This window comes from Rhinoraja longicauda, chromosome 30, assembly GCF_053455715.1.
Source record: "Rhinoraja longicauda isolate Sanriku21f chromosome 30, sRhiLon1.1, whole genome shotgun sequence".
Classification (NCBI taxonomy): domain Eukaryota; kingdom Metazoa; phylum Chordata; class Chondrichthyes; order Rajiformes; family Arhynchobatidae; genus Rhinoraja; species Rhinoraja longicauda.
Window position 1 is genome coordinate 8,487,011 of NC_135982.1, and position 21,010 is coordinate 8,508,020.

General features: G+C 48.3%; 1 protein-coding gene across 1 annotated transcript in view; it reads left to right on the forward strand.

Annotated features, from left to right (window-relative positions):
• Nucleotides 1-2,147: 2,147 nt before the first annotated feature.
• Nucleotides 2,148-21,010, forward strand: part of LOC144607901 (nucleolar complex protein 2 homolog) — a 65,456-nt gene continuing 46,593 nt past the window's right edge. The window contains exons 1-4 of the mRNA XM_078425029.1: nt 2,148-2,165; nt 3,859-3,972; nt 6,511-6,612; nt 14,172-14,315. Of these exons, the coding sequence (XP_078281155.1) occupies nt 2,148-2,165; nt 3,859-3,972; nt 6,511-6,612; nt 14,172-14,315 (378 nt within the window). The remainder of the gene's footprint in view (nt 2,166-3,858; nt 3,973-6,510; nt 6,613-14,171; nt 14,316-21,010) is intronic.

Genomic DNA, 21,010 nt, shown 5'->3' on the forward strand with positions numbered 1-21,010 from the left:
ATGATTGTATCTGTTCCCCTCATGATTTTATGCACCTCTATATAGACACCCCTCAGCCTCCTGTGCTCCCACGTAAAGTCCCAGCCAGCCCAACCTCTCCCTATAACTTAAGCCCGTGAGTCCAGGCAACATCCTCGTAAATCTGCACTGCACTCATTCCAGCATAATGGCGTCCTTCCCTTTGTCAGGGTGACCAAAACTAAACAATACTCCACGTGCAGCCTCACCAACGTTGTGCACAACTGGAACAGATCGGCCCAACGTCTATACTCAGTGCCCTGACTGATCAAGGCCAATACAATACAAAACAATACAATACAATACAATACAATATATCTTTATTGTCGTTGTACAGGGGTACAACGAGATTGGGAATGCGCCTCCCATACCATGCAATAAATTAATTAGCTAGTCAGTATTAATTTAAACAACCCAATGAAACAAATTGTAACAGTTTTAAAACAGAATAAAGTGCAAGTAGATCTGTGCCGGATCGCTGTGCGATGTGACCATCCGGCTCAGCAGGACCGGTTCATAGCAGCTATGGCCCTGGGGATGAAGCTGTTCCTTAGTCTGGAGGTGCGGGCGTAGAAGGCCTTGTATCGTCTGCCCGATGGAAGGAGTTCGAACAGACTGTTGCAGGGGTGTGAAGAGTCTTTGTGGATGCTGGTGGGTTTTCTGAGGCATCGTGTGTTGTAGATGCCCTCCAAGGCTGGTAGCTGTGTTCCGATGGTCCTCTGAGCTCTATGGACTACCCACTGAAGAGCTTTCCTCTCTGCCTCCGCGCAGCTGAGGTACCACACAGGGATGCCATGTGTTAGGATGCTCTCTATGGTGCAGCGGTAGAATGTCGTCAGCAGCTGTTGGGGTAGACCAGACTTCTTCAGCGTTCTCAGGTAGAACAGTCGTTGCTGTGCCTTCTTGACCAGCGCAGCAGTGTTATTGGACCATGTTAGGTCCTCCGAAATGTGAGTGCCCAGAAACTTGAAGCTGGACACTCTCTCCACACTGTCCCCGTTGATAAAGATCGGGGCATATTCCCCGTTATGTGACCTAGGGAAGTTGATGATCAGCTCCTTGGTCTTGGTGGTATTTAGGGACAGGTTGTTATCGGAGCACCTGACCGCCAGGTTCTGCACCTCCGCTCTGTATTTTGTTTCAACGTGCCAATGTGTCAATGACCTTCTTCACCACCCTGTCCACCTGTGACACCACAACAGGGAATTATGTACTTGTACTTCTAGATACCTCTGCTCTACAATACCCCCACCACCACACACACACACACACACACACACACATACAATTCACTGTGAATTGACTTCCCAAAATGCAGCAACTCACCCTTTAAATTAAACTCCAATTGCCATTTCTCGGCCCAATTGTCCAACTGATGATGATCCTCTGTAATTCTAATTCTAAATAAGTTTCTGGACAGCCTAAGATGCCACATATTCTAGTGTCATCTGCAACCTTACTAATCAGGCCTTGTACATTCTCATCCATGTCGTTGATATAAATGATAAACTGCAATGGCCGCAGCACACATCCCTGAGGCCCACCATTATCAGTAGAGGTTGGGCAGGCTAGGACTTTATTGCCAAACCCTTGAATTCCCCTTCCCATTCCTACACTGACCTCTCTGTCCCAGGCCTCCTCCATTGTCAGAGTCAGGCTAATTGAGGCGATCGGAGGAGAATTTCGAGAAATCAAAATTCAATATTCATACCCAGTGGTTTGAATATTGATTTTGTGAACTTCAAGTAACCCATGCATTCCCTCTCTCTCCATCCCTCCCCCACCCGTCCTTCCAACTTCTCGTTCTCACCTAGCACACAGCTAACAGTGGCTTGTTTCTTTTATCATCGTTACTTTTTTGGCATATCTTTAATTCATTTGTTCTATATCTCTCTACATCACCGTCTATACCTCTCGTTTCCCTTTCCCCAGGCGAGTCTGAAGAAGGGTCTCGACCCGATACGTTGCCCATTCCTTCTCTCTGGAGATGCTGTATGTCCCGCTGTGTTACTCCAGCATTTTGTGTCTATCTAGGACTTTATACCTTCTAGTAAAGGACCCAAAACCACAACCCCATCTCACCACTAAATTCTTACTTTGTCACCACAGGCTGTATCATAGGAGTCATGATGGCACAGGTGGACGATGTATGGCCCATCAAGTCCATGTTGGCTTCGTGCAGTGAGGGCCATTCCTGAATCACAAGAGTTTCCCCCCATTGCTCATCTAATTTCCTTTGGAAATGCTCGATCTGTTTCAATTTCCCTGCCGGCACTGAGTTCCAGATCAACGCTTCTCTGCGTGAAAGCAGGTTTTTCAGAATAGTCATTGTCAGGACATTTATCAGCCGCTGATTTATATTTAGTTTAGTTGAGAGATACAGCCTGGAAATAGGCCTTTTGGCCTGCTGAGTTGCCACGGCAACCTTCGATCAGCTCTATGCTGGTTCCGTGTTATCACACTTTCACGTCCTACACACGAGGGGCAATTTACAGAAGCCAATGAACCGACAATCCCGCACTTCGTTGGAATGTGGGAGGAAACCGGGGCGCCCGGAGGAAACCCACGCGGTCACGGGGAGAAGGTACAAACTCCACACAGACAGCACCCGAGGACCCCTCGGTGGTCTGATAACTGTGGGGAAGAAGCTGTTCCTGAAGCGGGTGAATCGTTCTTTCAAGCTTTTGTATCTCCTGCCCGACAGGAGAAGGGAGAAGAGGGGTGAAAATGGTCCTTGATATTTTTTTGGTGGAGCTTATTTAGGACTTTGATGAGAAGAAATGTTGTCACTGAGAAGGCTCTTGAATGTGTCTTGTGGTAGGGCTTTTATTCCCTGAAACTCTAAACAACCAATAGCAAATATGTTCACCTCTGGCCTTGTGATGTACAAGAGATTATTGATGAGGCGGCTGGAGATGGCCGGGCCCAAGACACTGCTCTTAGAAACTTCACCAGTGATATCTGCTACCAAACAATGAAGATCTTCTCTCACTGACTGAGCAAGAGGGTTTGCTTTTTGCGGCACGGTGGCGCAGAGGTAGAACTACTGCCTTACAGCCTGAAACCCGGGTTCGATCGTGACTACGGGTGCCGTCAGTACGGAGTTTGTACGTTCTGCTCGTCAACTGCATGAGTTTTCTCCGAGATCTTCGGTTACCTCCCACGCTCCAAAGACGTACAGGGTTTGTAGGTTAATTGGCTTGGTATGAATGTAAAATTGTCCTCGGTGGTGTGCGTGTAGGGTAGCGTTAGTATGCGGGGATCGCTGGCCGGTGCGGACTCGGTGGGCCGAAGGGCCTGTTTCTGTGCTGTGTCCCTAAACTAAACTAATCACGTTTGATAGATGCAAAACGCTGGAGCAACTCAGTGGGTCAGGCAGCATCTCTGGAGGAAATTAGTTCATCGTGTTTAACTTCCAAAGCGCGCTGCAGGAATAGGGCGGCACGGTAGCGCAGCGGTAGAGTTGCTGCTTTACAGCGAATGCAGCGCCGGAGACTCAGGTTCGATCCTGACTACGGGTGCTGCACTGTAAGGAGTTTGTACATTCTCCCCGTGACCTGCGTGGGTTTTCTCCGAGATCTTCGGTTTCCTCCCACACTCCAAAGACGTACAGGTATGTAGGTTAATTGGCTGGGTAAATGTAAAAAATTGTCCCTAGTGGGTGTAGGATAGTGTTAATGTACGGGGATCACTGGGCGGCACGGACTTGGAGGGCCGAAAAGGCCTGTTTCCGGCTGTATATATATGATGATGATGATGATGATGAATATTTTGTAAAATGGTGGAAGTGCCATTTCTGAGTCTCGCTCGGCCTAATTATGATTGTGTTTTTCTCTCCAGATTTTACAACAGACCGATTTTAATAAGAAACCAGGGCGGATGAGTGTTCGACCAATCAACTTTGCTGTGGTCCTGAAGCTGTCCACTGCTAATCTCCAGGAAAAGGCTTACAGAGTAAGTAGAAGGACTGGTCATCGTTGAAGGACCACAATGACCATGTAATGGGTAAAACACACAGAGTGCTGGGTCTAGGCCTCTCCCCATCACCACAGACACTATCGCATTGACATGATTGATGGTGAACTGCCAAAGTGTGAGAAAGTGAACCTCTAATAACACCTGCATTCCAGGAAAAGACACGGAGTGCTGGAGTAACTCAACGGGTCAGGCATCATCTTGGGAGAACATGGATAGGTGACATTTCAGATCAGGACCCTGCTTCAGTCTGATTGTAGGGACTCCAAGCGTCACCTATCCACGTTCTCCAGGGATACTGCCTGGCTCGCTGAGTTACTCCAGCACTTTGTGTCTTTTTTGGGGGAACTATCTGCAGTTCCTTGTTTCTGGAATGAAGTGAAGAAGTTCCTTTGTGTTGAAGATACACCGATCACTATTATCTCCGTCTGAAGAAGGGTCTCGACCCGAAACGTCACCCATTCCTTCTCTCCTGCGACACTGCCTGACCCGCTGAATTACTCCAACATTTTGTGTCTGCCCTTGATTTAAACTAGCATCTGCAGTTTTTTTCCTACACTATTATTTCAATACCGTATCTGCGGTTCCTCATATCCATATTTCTTGAATTCTAAGAGTTCATTTTCTCACACTCTGACGATATAGTAACATCCAGGGTTGCTCCTGTTAAATATAAATATCGCTCTGTTAACAAATGCCAGCTCGACGGTTGAAGCTTGCACCATAAACTAATTTGAACCAGTGGCTTTGTGCGGCACGGTGGCGCAGCGGTAGATTTGCTGCCTTACAGCGCCAGAGACCCGGGTTTGATCCTGACCACTGGTGCTTGTTTGTACGGAGTTCGTACGTTCTCCCTGTGACCCGTGTGAGTTTTCACCACGGGATCTCTGGTTTCCTCCCACACTCCAAAGACCTAGAGGCTCGGCGGTTAATTGGCTTGGCATAGTTGTAATGTGTCCCTGGTGTACGCAGGACAGTGTTAGTGTGCGGGGATCGCTGGTCGGCGCGGGCTCTTGGTGGGCTGAAGGGCCCGTTTCCGCGCTGTATCTCTGAACTAAACTAAAAAACTAAACTTTACTTAAGATCCCCTAGACCTAAGTGCATCACTAACGCCTGCTTTACACCACAGTGTCAGTCAGTCTCAGACAGCAGGAGTCAGCACACTCTCTCTGGATTAGCACTTCAATGTGTTGGTGTGTGATTTATCTCATTTACAGTCGTTGAATAAGACTTTTGTTACAGATTTCTCCCATTCAATTTATTTTCTTGTTTGTCTAAAACCTTTGACATGTGCAACCAAATCAATTGGTGCCACTCTCTAAATAAACCCCTTGCTAAGCATGAAATGGAAAAATTGAATCTTTTTTTATCCCCGTGGATGTGCTGAACGACGGCGTGCTTTCTGTGATATTTGACTCATGCTCTTGTGATTTGCAGCAGTTGCAGCTGCTGAATGTTGTGAATAAACGCTTTATTCTACCACGACTGTCTGCTTTAGTTTAGTGTAGAGATACAGCGCGGAAGCAGGTCCTTCGGCCCACCGAGTCCGAACCGACAGCGATCACCCTGTACACCAGTTCAATCCCACGCACTGGGAACAATTTACAGAGGACAATTAACCTACAAACCTGTACGTCTTTGGAGTGTGGGAGGAAACCGAAGATCTCGGAGAAAACCCACGCAGGTCACGAGGAGAACGTAAAAATTCCATACAGACAACCCCCTCAGTTAGGATTGAACCCGGGTCTCTTGCGCTGTAAGGCAGCAACTCTACCGCTGTGTCACTGTGCCCTATCTACTTGCGTTGCCACCTTCAGTGAGCTATGAACTTGGACTCTAAGATCCCTTTGCACATCAGTGCTATTAAGGGTCTTGCCATCAACTGTGTACTCTCTCCTTACACTGAGCTTCCCAAAGTGCCAATGTCTTTATAAAAGAAGTTGTAAAATAAGCTTCACACACTGCAATTACTAAGGCACAAAATAATCTGTTGACTCAAGGAACTGCAGTAGCTGGGACCTTGAACAAAACACAAAGTACTGGAGGAATTCAGCAGTCAGGCAGCATCTGTACAGGGAATGAACAGAGAATACCTTTGGTTGGGGGGCCTTCTTCAGGCATGGTCATTTGGTCAGGGGATTAGTTTCGTTTAGAGATACAGCGTGGAAACAGGCCCTTCGGCCCACTGAGTCTGCACCGACCAGCAATCCCCGCACATCAATACTATCCTACCAGGGATAATTTACATTTATACCAAGCCAATTAACTTGCATACCTGTACGTCTTTGGAGTGTAGGTGGAAACCGAAGATCTCGGAGAAAACCCACGTGGTCACATGGAGAACATACAAACTCCGTACAGACAACAGCACCCATAGTCGGGATGGAACCCGGGTCTCCAGCGCTGTTAGGCAGCAACTCTACCGCTGCGCCACCGTGCCCGCCCACGGTTAATCTCAAAGCTCATGTTTTACGTGCTGGAATATTATGGCTAATGCTTTCAAATGTTACGTTGCAGGATGGTTTGATCGAGCAGTTGTATGACCTGACCCTGGAGTACCTGCACACTCAGGCACACACGATTGGCTTCCCGGAGCTGGTGCTACCTGTTACCATTCAGGTACGGAGACGTTCATGAAAATGTGGTGTTTAGTGGGGAAGGGGGATTAAGGGGCATGGTTTGGAATACACGTGTGAATGGGTTGCAGGGCAAGTGTGTCGTGTATGGTGGGCGTGGTATAGTGTGTATGTGTGTGTTTGGGGGGTATATAGTGTGTGTGCGTGTGGCTATATAGTATGAGTGTGCTCATGGAAAACTGCGCGACGCACATTATCTGGTATCACCGACTATTTCTACGACATAAAACAATTAAACAGTGTTCGTACTCAAACTGTACGGAGTTTGTACGTTCCCCCTGTGACCATGTGGGTTTTCTCCAGGTGCTCGGGTTTCCTCCCACATTCCAGAGCTGTAGGTTTGTAGGTTAATTGGCTCTGGTAAAATTGCTAATTGTCCTCGGTGCGTAGGAGAGTGCGAGGGTACAAGGTGATCGCTGGTCGGCGTGGACTCAGAGGGTCGAAGACCTCTAACGTCTACAGTCTTTGCCTGTGCTGTGCTGATATGTGTTCTTGCAAAGTCCCACCTGCCTTTGAATCAGGATCAGTCTTGGGCCAGCAGCAGCTGGTCCCATTTAAAATGAACAAGAGCACTGGGTGGAGCTGTTATCAGGCAACTGAACCATCCTCCCTCAACCAGAGAGCAGTCCGGAACATGTTCCCAATGTTGGGCAGGAAACATGTTCCCAATGTTGGGCAGGAAACATGTTCCCAATGTTGGGCAGGAAACATGTTCCCAATGTTGGGGGAGTCCAGAACAAGGGGCCACAGTTTAAGAATAAGGAGTAGGCCATTTAGAACTGAGATGAGGAAAAAAAAATTCAGTCAGAGAGTTGTGAAACTGTGGAATTCTCTGCCTCAGAAGGCAGTGGAGGCCAATTCTCTGAATGCATTCAAGAGAGAGCTGGATAGAGCTCTTAAGGATAGCGGAGTCAGGGGGTATGGGGAGAAGGCAGGAACGGGGTACTGATTGAGAATGATCAGCCATGATCACATTGAATGGCGGTGCTGGCTCAAAGGGCCGAATGGCCTCCTCCTGCACCTATTGTCTATTGTCTATAACAACTATCTACCTCACTGGCGAACCTCGGACTTTGCTGGCTTTACCTTGAGTTAAACGTAATTCCCTTATTGCGTGTCCATACGCTGTGGACAGCTCGATTGTAATCACATATTGCCTTTTGCTGACTGGGGAGCACGCAACAAGAGCTTTTCACTGTACCTCAGCACACGTGACAATAAACTAAACTCAACTGAACTGGAAGGTTCAGCGGTAGTCAAGTCAAGTCCAGTTTATTTGTCACATACACATAAAAGATGTGCAGTGAAATGCCACCCACCATCGTGTGGGAGAGAGCGAGGGGGTGGAACCGGAACGCTCCCAGAACACAAGGCGTGGGATGCAAGTGGAGTTAGCTACGTCAGGAGGGGAGCTGGGAGCCGGCTTGCCTGATTTTAAATCACCAGCAAGGGAGCTCCTTGAATATATTTAATCACGGACAGAGATTTTAATCGCAGTGCGCAGACACGCCTATGGCGCCAGTAAAATGATGCGCAGAAAATTGGTGGCTAATTAGGTGTTAAATTCAAGAGCGCAGTGTAGCTGACATGAATCTTGGAAGCACCCGTTGCAGTTGTTAATTGCAAGAGAAGGTATGGGAAGTGCAAAGAGTCTAACTGAAGCAGGTCCCTGCAAACCCTGGCCAGAGGCACACCGCCTGCACTATTCTTTGGGAGCCGGGTGTAATGTCGGGCAGGGAGACTGCTGCTGTAGGCTTTCTGCACCTCGATCATGGAACAGTACAGCACAAGAACAGGCCCTTCGGCCACAATGTCTGTGGCAAACATCATGCCACGATAAACCAATCTCCTCTGCCTGCACGTGATCCATATTCCTCCATAGCGTGATACAGTGTGAAAACTCAAGTTTAAGAATAAGGGGTAGGCCATTTAGAACTGAGATGAGGAAAAACTTTTTCAGTCAGAGAGTTGTGAATCTGTGGAATTCTCTGCCTCAGAAGGCAGTGGCGGCCGATTCTCTGAATGCATTCAAGAGAGAGCTAGATAGAGCTCTTAAGGATAGCAGAGTCAGGGGGTATGGGGAGAAGGCAGGAACGGGGTACTGATTGAGAATGATCAGCCATGATTACATTGAATGGCGGTGCTGGCTCGAAGGGCCGAATGGCCTACTCCTACACCTATTGTCTATTGTCACAGCCTCCAGAAAGTGCAGATAAAGAAAAAAGTGTAAGTGCAGTAATAATGTAGATTGGAAGATCGGGATATGATCGCACAGATCGATGGGCACAGTCTTTTGCCCAGAGTGGGGGAAGCGAGAACCAGCGGACATAGGTTTAAGGTGAAAGGGGAAAGATTTAAAAGGAATCTGAGGGGTAACTCTTTCACACAAACGGAGGTAGATGTATTGAGCAAGCTGCCAGAGGAGGTAGTTGAGGCAGGGACTATCCCAACATTTAAGAAACAGTTCTGACAGGTACATGGATTGGACAGGTTTGGAGGGATATGGACAAAATGCGTGCAGGTGGGACTAGTGTAGCTGGGACATGTCAGCCGGCGTGGGCACGTTGGGCCGAAGGGCCTGTTTCTACACTATCACTCTGTGACTCTCTAACACAAAGTGCTGGAGTAACTCAGTGGGTTGTACAACATCTGTGTAGGGCACGGATAGGGGGTATGGGGAGAAGGCAGGAACGGGGTACTGATTGAGAGTGATCAGCCATGATCACATTGAATGGCGGTGCTGGCTCGAAGGGCCGAATGGCCTCCTCCTGCACCTATTGTCTATTGTCTAAAACAGTCCCTTCTGCCCAACTTGCCCACACCGGCATATATGTCCCGTCTACACCAGTCCCACCTGCCTGCGTTTGGCCCATATCTCTCCAAACCTGTCCTATCCATGTACCTGTCTAACTGTGTTATAGACAATAGACAATAGGTGCAGGAGGAGGCCATTCAGCCCTTCGAGCCAGCACCGCCATGCAATGCGATCATGGCTGATCACTCTCAATCAGTACCCCGTTCCTGCCTTCTCCCCATACCCCCTCACTCCGCTATCCTTAAGAGCTCTATCCAGCTCTCTCTTGAAAGCATCCAACGAACTGGCCTCCACTGCCTTCTGAAGCAGAGAATTCCACACCTTCACCACTCTCTGACTGAAAAAGTTCTTCCTCATCTCCGTTCTAAATGGCCTACCCCTTATTCTTAAACTGTGGCCCCTTGTTCTGGACTTCCCCCAACATTGGGAACATGTTTCCTGCCTCTAATGTGTCCAATCCCCTAATTATCTTATATGTTTAAATAAGATCCCCCCTCATCCTTCTAAATTCCAGTGTATACAAGCCCAATCGCTCCAGCCTTTCAACATATGACAGTCCCGCCATTCCGGGAATTAACCTAGTGAACCTACGCTGCACGCCCTCCATAGCAAGAATATCCTTCCTCAAATTTGGAGACCAAAACTGCACACAGTACTCCAGGTGCGGTCTCACCAGGGCCCTGTACAACTGTAGAAGGGTTATGTTATACGTCTTCTCTTTTATTTTTATACTGTCCTCAACTTCCCTTGTCAGCCACAGTCACCTCTCACTCCCCTTAGAATCTTTCTTCCTCTTTAGAATGAACTGATCCTGCATCTTCTGGATTATTCCCAGAAACACCTGCCATTGCTGTTCCACTGTCATCCCTGCTAGGGTCTCTTTCCAGTCAACTTTGGCCAGCTCCTCCCTCATGCCCCCATAGTCCCCTTTGCTCAACTGTAATACTGACACTTCCGATTTTACATTCTCCCTTTCAAATTGCAGATTAAAACTTATCATGTTATGGTCACTGCCTCCTAATTGTTCCTTTACCTTGAGTTCCCTTATCAAATCCGGTTCATTACACAACACTAAATCCAGAATTGCCTTCTCCCTGGTAGGCTCCAGTACAGGCTGCTCTAAGAATCTATCTCGGAGGCACTCTACAAACTCCCTTTCTTGGGGTCCAGTACCAACCTGATTTTCCCAGTCTACCTGCATGTTGAAATCTCCCATAACCACCGTAGCATTACCTTTGTTACATGCTAATTTTAACTCCTGATGCAACTTGCACCCTATCTCCAGACTATTGTTTGGGGGCCTGTAGATAACTCCCATTCAGGTCTTTTTACCGTTACAATCTCTCAGTTCTATCCACAATGACTCTACATCTTCTGATTCTATGTTACCCCTCGCAAGGGACTGAATTTCATTCCTTACCAACAGAGCCACCCCAACCCTTCTGCCCACCTGTCTGTCTCTTCGATATGATGTATACCGGTGAATATTCAGTTCGCAGCTCCGATCTTCCTGAAGCCATGTCCAACTTCTTCTCAGTACACAAGCCCCCCAGCCCTGGCAATGTCACTGCGAATCTTTTCTTCTCCATTGAACTAGAGACCCTCATTCCTGCCAGCGGTTCGGTAAATTAGTTTAGTTTTTGTTTTAGTGTAGTTTAGAGATACAGCACTTTGGCCCACTGAGTCCATGCTGGCCATCGATCACCAGTTCACTAGTATAAGAAAATAACTGCAGATGCTGGTACAAATCGATTTATTCACAAAATGCTGGAGTAACTCAGCAGGTCAGGCAGCATCTCGGGAGAGAAGGAATGGGTGACGTTTCGGGTCGAGACCCTTCTTCACCAGTTCACTAGTTCTGTGTTATCCCACTTTCACACCCTACACGCCAGGGGCAATTTACAGAGAGGTCAGTTAACCTACAAACCCGCACGCCCTTGGAATGTGGGAGGAAACCGGAGCACCCGGGGAAAACCCACACTGTCACGGGGAGAACGTGCAAACTCCACACGGTCAGCACCTGAGGTCTGGATCGAACCCGGGTCCTTGGCGCTGTGAGGCAGGAGGTCTACCAACTGCGCCACCGTGCCGCACCCTTCTCTGCAAAGCCCTCCCCGTCCTTCCGAAAGCATGGCATCTTGCAGCAGGCCCAACACCCCAGCAATGGTGGAGCCGGTGTTGTGTGGATCCATGGTGAGTTCCCTGATGGTCGGCCAAGTCGCTCCTAGTTTGAGAATTGTGTGGAATTGGTGCAGGGATCTACGCCTGGCCATTCCTCTGTTTCTCTCTGCCAGATAATGTTTATGGCACGTTGCACCACACTTTGAAAGACTGCTGCCACTTCCTGCACTAGGTGCCACCATAAATGCTGACCATTAGTGCTTCGTGCAGCACTTAACCTTTTTGATGGAGATTGTGAATCATTACCACATCAAGAGGCTCTTTGATTGCAGTGCTGGCAGTCTGACAGGGGGTTCAGCAGAAGCCTGCTGGACCATTGCTGGCCTGGTTACACTGGCTGTGACCGGGGCTCACAAGTTCACAAGTTACAGGAGTAGAATTAGGCCGCTCGGCCCGTCGACTCTACTCCACCATTCAATCATGGCTGATCTCCGCCACCTAATCCCATTTTCCTGCCTTCTCCCCATAACCCTTGACACCCGTTCTAATCAAGAACATGTCTATCTCTGCCTTAAAAATATCCACTGACTTGGCCTCCACAGCCCTCTGTGGCAATGAGTTCCACAGATTCACCACCCTCTGTCTGAAGAAGCTCCCCCTCACCTCCTTTTTAAAAGAGCGCCCTTTAATTCTGAGGCTGTGACCTCTGGTCCTAGACTCTCCCACCAGTGGAAACATCCTCTACACATCCACTCTATCTATGCCTTTCATTATTCTGTAAGTTTCAATGAGGTCCCCCCTCGACAGTCTAAACTCCACCGAATATTGGCCCAGTGTTGTCAAGCGCTCATCATATGCTATCCCACTCATTCCCGGGATCATTCTTGTAAACCTCCTCTGGACCCTCTCCAGAGCCAGCACATCCTTCCTGAGATATGGGGCCCAAATTTGCTCACGGTGCTCCAAATGCGGCCTGACCAGCGCCTTATAGAGCCTCAGCATTACATCAGAAGGGTCTCGACCCGAAACGTCACCCATTCCTTCTCTCCCGAGATGCTGCCTGACCTGCTGAGTTACTCCAGCATTTTGTGAATAAATCTCAGCATTACATCTTCTGGGTCTGTTCTGTGTGTGACTTTGTGATGGTCACCTAGACTTATCTATGAAATAATTCAAAGAACACAAGACTCAGTTAAAACTTTTTACTTTTACACCAAGGTGGGAGAAGACACAGAGACCTGAGTGTACTGTTATTCACTCAGGCACCTGCTTCTGTCTCAAAGAATACCCAGATGACAGGCAATATGTATACAGCTCAAAGCAGCACATTCAGTAGTTTTCCACAGTTACATGACATAAGCTAGTCTTAACAATAACATAGTAGAGTTCCCATAGTATAGTTCCTTTAGTTGTGTTAGGGAGTCAAAGAGGAGTAAAGAGGAGTCACATAGCTAAGATGATTAGAGAGGCACCGTTGTGCGATAAGGAGGCACCATCGGATCTAGTTCAGAACATTGGAATGTCCAGTCCTCAATAAACCCTGAGAAACAACTTCTAAACCCTGAGAAACAACTTCTAAACCCTGAGAAACAACTTCTTATCTGCAGGTGCCCAGTACCGTGAAGGCCAACTTCCCACGGGCCCGTTTTTAGTATATAGCATATTCAGCTTAAAATGTCTGCCATAGTTAGCACAAAATGTCTTCCACAGTATTAACCCTTACAACTTATCATGGCTTTTTGATCAAAGCAAGTCCCATTTTAGGTCCATATCCCTCAAAATCATTCCTATTAATGTCTTTTGCATGTTGTTATAGTCCCTGCCTCAAGCACTTCCTCTGGCAGCTTGTTCCAAATACCCACCACCCCTCTTTTAAAATAAAGACTAGACCGAGTGGACCCGTTGGGCCCAAATCGCTCCTACATTGGTGCAGCACCCTCTCCTCTATAAAGTCCGTGCAGACAGCACCTGTGGTCAGGAGCGAAGCCGGGACTCTGGTGTTGTAAGGCAGCAACTCCACCGCCGCGCGCTATAAAATTCCTTCAATTAATCTGCGGTAAGGGTTGCACTCTATAAAATATCTGAACGCCCATTGCTCAGTTTCATATCATATCATATCATATATATACAGCCGGAAACAGGCCTTTTCGGCCCTCCAAGTCCGTGCCGCCCAGCGATCCCCGCACATTAACACTATCCTACACCCACTAGGGACAATTTTTACATTTACCCAGCCAATTAACCTACATACCTGTACGTCTTTGGAGTGTGGGAGGAAACCGAAGATCTCGGAGAAAACCCACGCAGGTCACGGGGAGAACGTACAAACTCCTTACAGTGCAGCACCCGTAGTCAGGATCGAACCTGAGTCTCCGGCGCTGCATTCGCTGTAAAGCAGCAACTCTACCGCTGCGCCACCGTGCCACCGTGCTATTGTGCGGCGGGATGTTATCGGGTCTGTCCATCAGACACCTCCACATACACAAAGTCCTGGAGTAACGCCGTGGGTCAGGCAGCGTCTCTGGCGGACATGGCTAAGCGAGGTTTCGGGTGGCGGCCCTTTTGGGTCTTGTTCCTCGTGACTTTACTGTCTCTCTCTCCTGCAGCTGAAGACCTTTCTCAAGGAGTGCAAAGTGGCCAATTACTGCAAGCAGATCAGACAGCTGCTGGAGAAAGTGCAGGAGAACTCGTCCTTCCTCACCAAGAGGCGGCAGAAGGCCACGTTTGGCGTGGTGGACAAAGAGGCTGTGGTGAGACTCGTGACTCGTGACTTGCTGTGTGATTATTTCCCCCAGGCGTCCTCCCGTCTCCGATCAGCGGCAGGGACCTTTAACTGATGTTTATAGACACAAGTTATTGAGGGCGTGCAGCGTAGGTTTACTAGGTTAATTCCCGGAATGGCGGGACTGTCATATGTTGAAAGACTGGAGCGACTAGGCTTGTATACACTGGAATTTAGAAGGATGAGAGGGGATCTTATCGAAACGTATAAGATTATTAAGGGGTTGGACACGTTAGAGGCAGGAAACATGTTCCCAATGTTGGGGGAGTCCAGAACAAGGGGCCACAGTTTAAGAATAAGGGGTAGGCCATTTTGAACGGAGATGAGGAAAAACTTTTTCAGTCAGAGAGTTGTGAATCTGTGGAATTCTCTGCCTCAGAAGGCAGTGGAGGCCAATTCTCTGAATGCATTCAAGAGAGAGCTAGATAGAGCTCTTAAGGATAGCGGAGTCAGGGGGTATGGGGAGAAGGCAGGAACGGGGTACTGATTGAGAATGATCAGCCATGATCACATTGAATGGCGGTGCTGGCTCGAAGGGCCGAATGGCCTCCTCCTGCACCTATTGTCTAAGATGCTGGAGTAACTCAGCGGGACAGGCAGCACCTCTGGAGAGAAGGAATGGGCGACGTTTCGGGTCGGGAGCAAAATGTCACCCATTCCCTCACTCCAGAGATACTACTGAGTTCCCCAGCAATTTGTGTCTATCTTCGGTGTAAACCAGCATCCATCCCACACATTTTGACTGGTGCCTGGTCAATCTAGAGGTGACATTGTGCCAAGCACCCGCTCAACACATGAAATGAAGCCAATTGCTTTGGAAGGCTGCACACTGTGGAGACTTTGAATTGGTTGATTAAATTGAAAGGGACAGCATGGAAACAGGTCCTTCGGCCCCCCGAGTCCACGACGACCATTGATCATCCTGGTTCATGCTAGTTCCCTTGCCCCACTTTCACATCCACTCTCTGTACATTAGCATCAATTAATAAAAGCCAATTAACCTGGATGTCTTTGGAATGCGACAGGAACCTGGAGAAAACCCACTCGGTCACAGGGAGAACGTACAGACTCCGTGCAGACAGCAGCGAGTCTGAATCAAACCCAGGTCTCTGGCACTGGGAGGCAGCAGCTCTACCCGCTGCGCCACCCATCTGCCCATTCCAGCATGGGACAGGCTGAGGGCTGGTTGGAAACAGACTCTAAGGTAATGGCACTTGCAGTCAATACTCTGGTTAGAGTTGTTGGCATCGCCTAGTTATGTGAGCACATGAATATCCATTCATTTTGCTGAGAAAGATGGGTCAGCACGGTGGCGTAGCAGTAAATGTGCCGCCTTACAGCGTCAGAGACACAGGTTCGATCCCGACCACGGGTGCTGTCTGTACGGAGTTTGTACATTCTCCCCATGACCGCACAGGTTTTCTCCGGGTGCTTCGCTTTCCTTCCACACTCCAAAGACGTGCAGGTCCGTAGGTTGTGTAGGAAAATAACTGCAGATGCTGGTACAAATCGAAGGTATTTATTCACAAAATGCTGGAGTAACTCAGCAGGTCAGGCAGCATCTCAGGAGAGAAGGAATGGGTGAGACTGAAGAAGGGTCTCGACCCGAAACGTCACCCATTCCTTCCCCCCTGAGATGCTGCCTGACCCGCTGAGTTTCTCCAGCATTTTTTGATACCTTAGGTTAATTGGCTTCGGTAAAAATTGTAAATTGTTCCTATTGTGTAGCCTAGTGCTGGCTTATGGGATGATCGCTGGTGGACACGGACACGGTGGGCCGAAGGGCCTGTTTCCCCGCTGGATGTCTAAACTAAACTGTACTGAAGATGTCCATTCCGCTCTGTCCTGTTTATAGGAGTGGGGCTAAAGGCGTGGAGTTGTAAACCTTTAGAGTTCTGTATCCCAGAGAGAGATTGAAGTTGAATCATTGAGTATATCGGCAGATCAATGGAGTATGAAAACAGAGCAATTGCAGGAATCGAGTGGGAATGCTTTGATGTAAAGGTCTAGCTGCAACCTCATTAAAGGGTTGCACGGGCTCGAGGGGTATACGTTTACTGACACTGCCATCTCTTGTACTGCACTGAGGGCTGTATCATTGGGAAGTGATTGTACAGTCGTGGCAGTACCACAGTGTGCCAAGCATGTTAGTTACTGGCTCAGTCGCCATCTTGCCTGAGCAAGGTGATGACTTTTGTGAAGCTGGTTAGATTCTACGTCTGATCAGTCTGAAGAAGGCTCTCGACCCAAAACGTCACCCGTCCCTTCCCTCCAGAGATGCTGCCTGACCCGCTGAGCTACTCCAGCTTTTTGTGTCTATCTCCCATTTAAACCGGCATCTGCAGTTCTTTCCTACACATTGATTCTACGTATCATGCACTTTGAAGATTCCCAGCCAGCAGTTACGGTCAACGCTGAACTCGATGTGTTTGGACCCCAGACCAGCATCGATTCCAGGGCTGTGACTGTGTAACTTTATTGACCTTGTACAAGGAGAACATTGGACATTTGCCTCAGGATTTGAAGGCATTGGAAAGGACTACGAGCTTTCACATTCCCCCTTTCTTGTCATCAGGCAATGCACCCGGGGGGAAGGTTTTAAAGAGAACTGGACCAAGTGACCCGAACCTATCCTGAATTGGTGCAGCACCTCCCCCCCTCCCCCTCCCCTTCCCTCCCTCCCTCCCCCTTCCTCCCACTCCATCCGCCTCAACCCCCCTCATCCTCCCCCCTTCCTCCCCACCCTCCCACCACTCTCCCTCCCTCCCCCCTCCCTCCCTAGGAGATAGATTTAAACTTTAAAATGTGAATGACTTTACAAATTTATTGTAAAGTGCGGCACGGTGGCGCAGCGGTAGAGTTGCTGCCTTACAGCGAATGCAGCGCCGGAGACTCAGGTTCGATCCTGACTACGGGCGCCGTTCGTACAGAGTTTGTACGTTCTCCCCGTGACCTGCGTGGGTTTTCTCCGAGATCTTCGGTTTCCTCCCACACTCCAAAGACGTACAGGTGTGTAGGTTAATTGACTGGGCAAATGTAAAAGACAAATTGTCCCTAGTGTGTGTAGGATAGTGTTAGTGTGCAGGGATCGCTGGGCGGCGCGGACCTGGTGGGCCGAAGGGCCTGTTTCCGCGCTGTATCTCTAAATCTAAAAAAATTGCAATGAAACTTCTTCCATTCGCACCAAAGGGACGACGGTGAGTAAGGTGGGCCTAAAAGTGTCGTGTGTTCGTGTACCGGTTTGGCTTTCCAGGAACAAACAAACAAACAAACAAACGAGAGTTTTAGTATAGAGATGCTTTCATGAAAGCTAACATTAAGAAAATGTAAAAGAAATCGAAGGATCTTGTAACGCAACGAGTTAGCAAGACAGGGAAAGGAGGTGAAAATGAATTTAAAAACTGCGGATGCTGGAAATCTAAAATAAATACTGGAAATACTCTACGGGTCAGGCAGCGTCTGTGGGAAAAGAAACAGATTTAACGTTCGGGGTACATGGGACCTCGAGGTTTAATGTTAACTCTGATTCCACACACACTGATGCGGCCTGACCTGCTGAGTATTTCCCACGTTTGCTGTTTTTACTTCGGGTACAGGAATTGTTCAGGGCGGAGATGGGATGCTTGATTTTATTGGGCTGGGCATGGAACGCAAGATCTGAAATACCACGCAGATACTGTACAAAGCACCCAGGTTGCAGTGTGAACCGTGTGTATTGTTCCGTGCACCATATTACAGGGAGGATGGATTAGCACCTTTAAGAGGACGCAGAGATTTATGAGGACAGTAAAGAGGCAGGGGTGTTATATTAATGAGATAGACACAAAGTGCTGGAGTAACTCAGCGAGTCAGGCAGCATCGCTGGAGAACAGGAATAGGTGACGTTTCGGGTTGAGACCTTTCTTCAGTCTGAGTTATTCCAGTTTTTTGTGTCTATCTTTGGTTTAAACCAGTATCTCCAGTTTAGTTTAGTTTAGAGATGTGGCGCGGAAACAGGCCCTTTCGGCCCACCGGGTCCGCGCCGACCAGCGATCCCCGCACATTAACACTATCCTATACCCACTAGGGACAATTTTTACATTTACCAAGCCAATTAACCTACAAATTTGTACGTCTTTGGAGTGTGGGTGGAAACCGAAGATCTCGGAGAAAACCCACTCAGGTCATGGGTACAAGCTCCGTGCAGACAGCACCCATAGTCGGGATCGAACCCGGGTCTCCGGCGCTGCATTCGCTGTAAGGCAGCAACTCTAGCGCTGCGCCACCGTGACCGCCCTGCATATATCCAGTTCCTTCCTGTACATATTCATGAGATGTTGGCTAGACTGGGTTTAATTTTGGTGTGTGAGATTATGATGGTGCGAGCAGGAAGGGTTTGTAACTCTCGGCAAAGGGGTAACAACAGGGAGCATAATGAAGGTACGGTGAAAGGTTGATGACACACTGGTCAACCTGAGGAGTAACCTTCAGCAACAGACTGGTTCCACCGAGATGCACCACGAACGCCACAGGAGATCCTTCTTCCCTGTGGCCATCACACTGTACAACTCCTCCCCCTTCTGTCGTGGGGTAGGCCGACTCCTCCCAGCTCCATCCATCAGACACCTCCACATGCACAAAGTGCCGGAGAGGAACTCAACGGATCAGGCAGCATCTCTGGAGAAAAAGGATGGGTGGCGTTTCGGGTCAGGACCCTTCCGCAGATTGATAAGGGCAGGAGAAGGGCAGTCGGAAGAAGGGTCCCGATCTTGACCGTCACCGATCCTTTCTCTCTGGAGATGCTGCCTGTCCCACTGAGTTACTCGAGCACAGGGGGTTCCCAACCTTTTTTGTCCCGTTTACCCCTTTGCAACTTTTCGAAGGTAAATTTACCCCCACCCTGTTTCGTTCAGTAATTTGAGTTTACACTTCTACCATAACAAAGGGGACATTTTAAAATACTGTTTTTACCATTATTATTTTAATTTCAAATAACAATAATAATAGCACGTAACATTGCTATTTCGCTTATTTATGAACAACTAATGATGGACAGATACCGGAACCAAATACTGTCAGTCAATGAGAACACGTCAAACAACATTTCTACCTCTAAACTAAATTTTTTTTAAAAATTGAATCATAATTGGAAAAAAATACGTACAAATCCAGAATCAACAAACTTACCCCCTGCAGGTAAATTTACCCCAGGTTTGGAACCCTTGCTCTTGCACTTTGTTGTCTGTCCATGGATATGTGAAGTTTCACGTTGGGACCCTTCTTCAGACTGAAACGTCACCCGATGAAAGCATCACCTATCTATCTATGTTCCCAGCCGATGCTGCCTGACTCGCTGAGTTACTCTAGCATTTTGCTGCTATTTTGTTTGTAAACCAGCATCCTCAGTTCCTTGTTTCTACGTTCTGCACCTCCGTCTACACTCTGCATACCCATCAGAAACATGTCCGGAAGCTAGTACCCTCTGTGGCCGAGATCAAACTGAGTCACAGCTCAGCCACTGAGGAGTTTTCTCTCACTGAGGCAGACTCGCTTTTAGGCAGCCAGTCTACTTCATTACCACTCTTCGGATAAGAGTTTTCTTCCCTCCATTTCCCCCGCACCCCCTCCACTTAATATTCTGATCGATAACTCATGAATCATGCCCTCTAACCATTGATCTCTTTGCAAAGGGAAGAAAGTCCTTTTCCCACAGCCTATCCCACAGTTTGGCCCATGTCAGTTCATAAGTCATAGGACCAGAATCAGGCCATTCGGCCCATCGTGTCCACTCAGCCAATCAATTGTGGCTGATCTACCTTTCCCTCTCCACCCCATTCTCTTGCCTTCTCCCTAGAACCATTGACATCCTTGCAAATCAAGAACCTGCCAATCTCCGCTGTAAAATTACCCAATGGCTTGGCCACCACAGTTATCTGTGGCAATGAATTCCACAGATTCACCATCCTCTGGCTAAATAAATTCCATCCCCTCAACTCCTTCCTAAAGGTACTTCCTTTTATTCTGAGGCTGTGCCCTCTGGTCTTAGACTCTCCACCTCCACTCTATCCAGGCCTTTCATTTTTCGGTAAATTTCAATGAGATCTCCCCCATCACTCCAGCGAGTAGAGGCCCAGTGCCATAAAACGCTCGTCATATGTTAACGCAATCAATCCTGGGACCCTCTCCAACCCCAGTACACACCTCCTCAGGTGTGGGGCCCAAAACTGTTCAAATGTTGCTGTTATGCCAAAAGTTTCAGCATTACATCCCTGCTTTTATCTTCTAGCCCTCTCGGAATGAATGCTAACATTACATTTGCCTTCCTTACTTCCGATCCAACTTGCAGATTAACCTTTTGGGAATTCTGCACCAGCACCCCAAGTCCCTTTGCACCTCCGATTTCTGAATCGACTCCACATTTAAAAAATAGTCTACGCCTTTATTCCAACCACCAAAGTTCGTGACTGCACACTTTGCTGCACTATATTCCAGCTGCCACTTCTTTGCCCACTCTCCCACCCTGTCCGAGTCCTTCTGCAGCCTCCCTGCGTCCTCTACACTACCTGCCCCTCCACCTGTCCTCTGTCGTATCATCCACAGACCTGGCCTCAAAGCCATTGATTCCAATATCCAACTCATTGCTGTACAACATGAAGAGTAACGGACCCAACACCACAACTTGTC